The sequence below is a fragment of the Austrofundulus limnaeus genome, unplaced genomic scaffold, assembly GCF_001266775.1.
Source record: "Austrofundulus limnaeus strain Quisiro unplaced genomic scaffold, Austrofundulus_limnaeus-1.0 Scaffold564, whole genome shotgun sequence".
NCBI classification, from domain to species: domain Eukaryota; kingdom Metazoa; phylum Chordata; class Actinopteri; order Cyprinodontiformes; family Rivulidae; genus Austrofundulus; species Austrofundulus limnaeus.
This window is the reverse complement of record NW_013952966.1, coordinates 59,868-61,063: the sequence shown is the minus strand read 5'-3', so window position 1 is coordinate 61,063 and position 1,196 is coordinate 59,868. Positions and strand designations below refer to the sequence as shown.

The 1,196-nt window shown below is 36.8% G+C and overlaps 1 protein-coding gene across 1 annotated transcript in view; it reads left to right on the top strand.

The window, feature by feature from the left end:
- Positions 1–548: 548 nt before the first annotated feature.
- Positions 549–1,196, top strand: part of LOC106530830 (nuclear transcription factor Y subunit beta) — a gene marked incomplete at its 5' end in the record, with an annotated part of 10,116 nt that continues 9,468 nt past the window's right edge. The window contains 2 exon segments of the mRNA XM_014026536.1: positions 549–679; positions 822–1,019. Of these exon segments, the coding sequence (XP_013881990.1) occupies positions 549–679; positions 822–1,019 (329 nt within the window).

Here is a 1,196-nt window from a genome sequence, read left to right as displayed (position 1 = left end):
GTCTTTATTTTACAGTTAAAATAAATGTTTATCAAATAAAGTCTAATGTTACAACTAATCGTGGATCCCTTTAAAAATCCCAAACTGAATTCACTACAACTTTCAGAAACTCTGTTACTGTCCAGTGTCGCCACCAAATAAAGGTCACACTCTAATATTTGGTTGGACCTTTAGCTTTGACTACGGCACACATTCTCATTATAAAATTAAAAAACACGGAATTCAGAAAATAATTTATTAATTATTATAAACTATTTTGACAGAAAACAACAGATTACCAACAAATACGACTGCTAATTATTGTTTTGTTTGACTTATTATTTTATCCAGTATTCTACACATTGAATAAATAGTTTGTAAGTTATTTTAAAGGATAGTTCAACAGGCAGGTATGAGGGTATTTAAAAAAATGTAGCATTTCCAAACTCGGCAAAGAATTTACATTTATCTTGATTACAGTACTGATCCATGTAATTGTGATTTATTGATTTTTATCAAAGGTTTCTCAAGTCCTAGGTCATAAGGATCAAATTGTTTGTGTTTTGTAGACGATGGAGATGAGAGTATAAATGACCATGAAGATGGTGGCATCAAGGAGAACTACAGGGAGCAGGACATCTACCTTCCCATCGCCAACGTGGCTCGCATCATGAAAAATGCTGTTCCACAGACTGGAAAGGTTTGAGATGGAGGGGATGGAGTATTCAGGAGGGGTCTCGTGTTGGTGCTGAAGATACAAATATATGTATATAACCTGAGAAAAACTTCTTGGAGTTGTTTCAGTTGAAAATTAAAGGCCTTTAATGTCTTCCCACTCTCAGATTGCRAAAGATGCCAAAGAGTGTGTGCAGGAGTGCGTGAGCGAGTTCATCAGTTTCATCACATCTGAAGCCAGCGAGCGCTGCCACCAGGAGAAGAGGAAGACCATCAACGGGGAGGACATTTTGTTTGCCATGTCCACGCTGGGCTTCGACATGTACGTGGATCCGCTCAAGCTCTACCTGCAGAAGTTCAGAGAGGTAAGAGTCGAGGGAGGCCACATGGTCTACATCCCATTCATTAAAAAAAAAAAGAATTGAAACCAAAATGTCCTTTTTTTGGAAGCTGCCATGTTATTGTTTGGAGCCAGAGTCTTAGCACTAGGGATGTGGAGCTTTAATAATAATAATAATAATAATAATAATAATAATAATAAT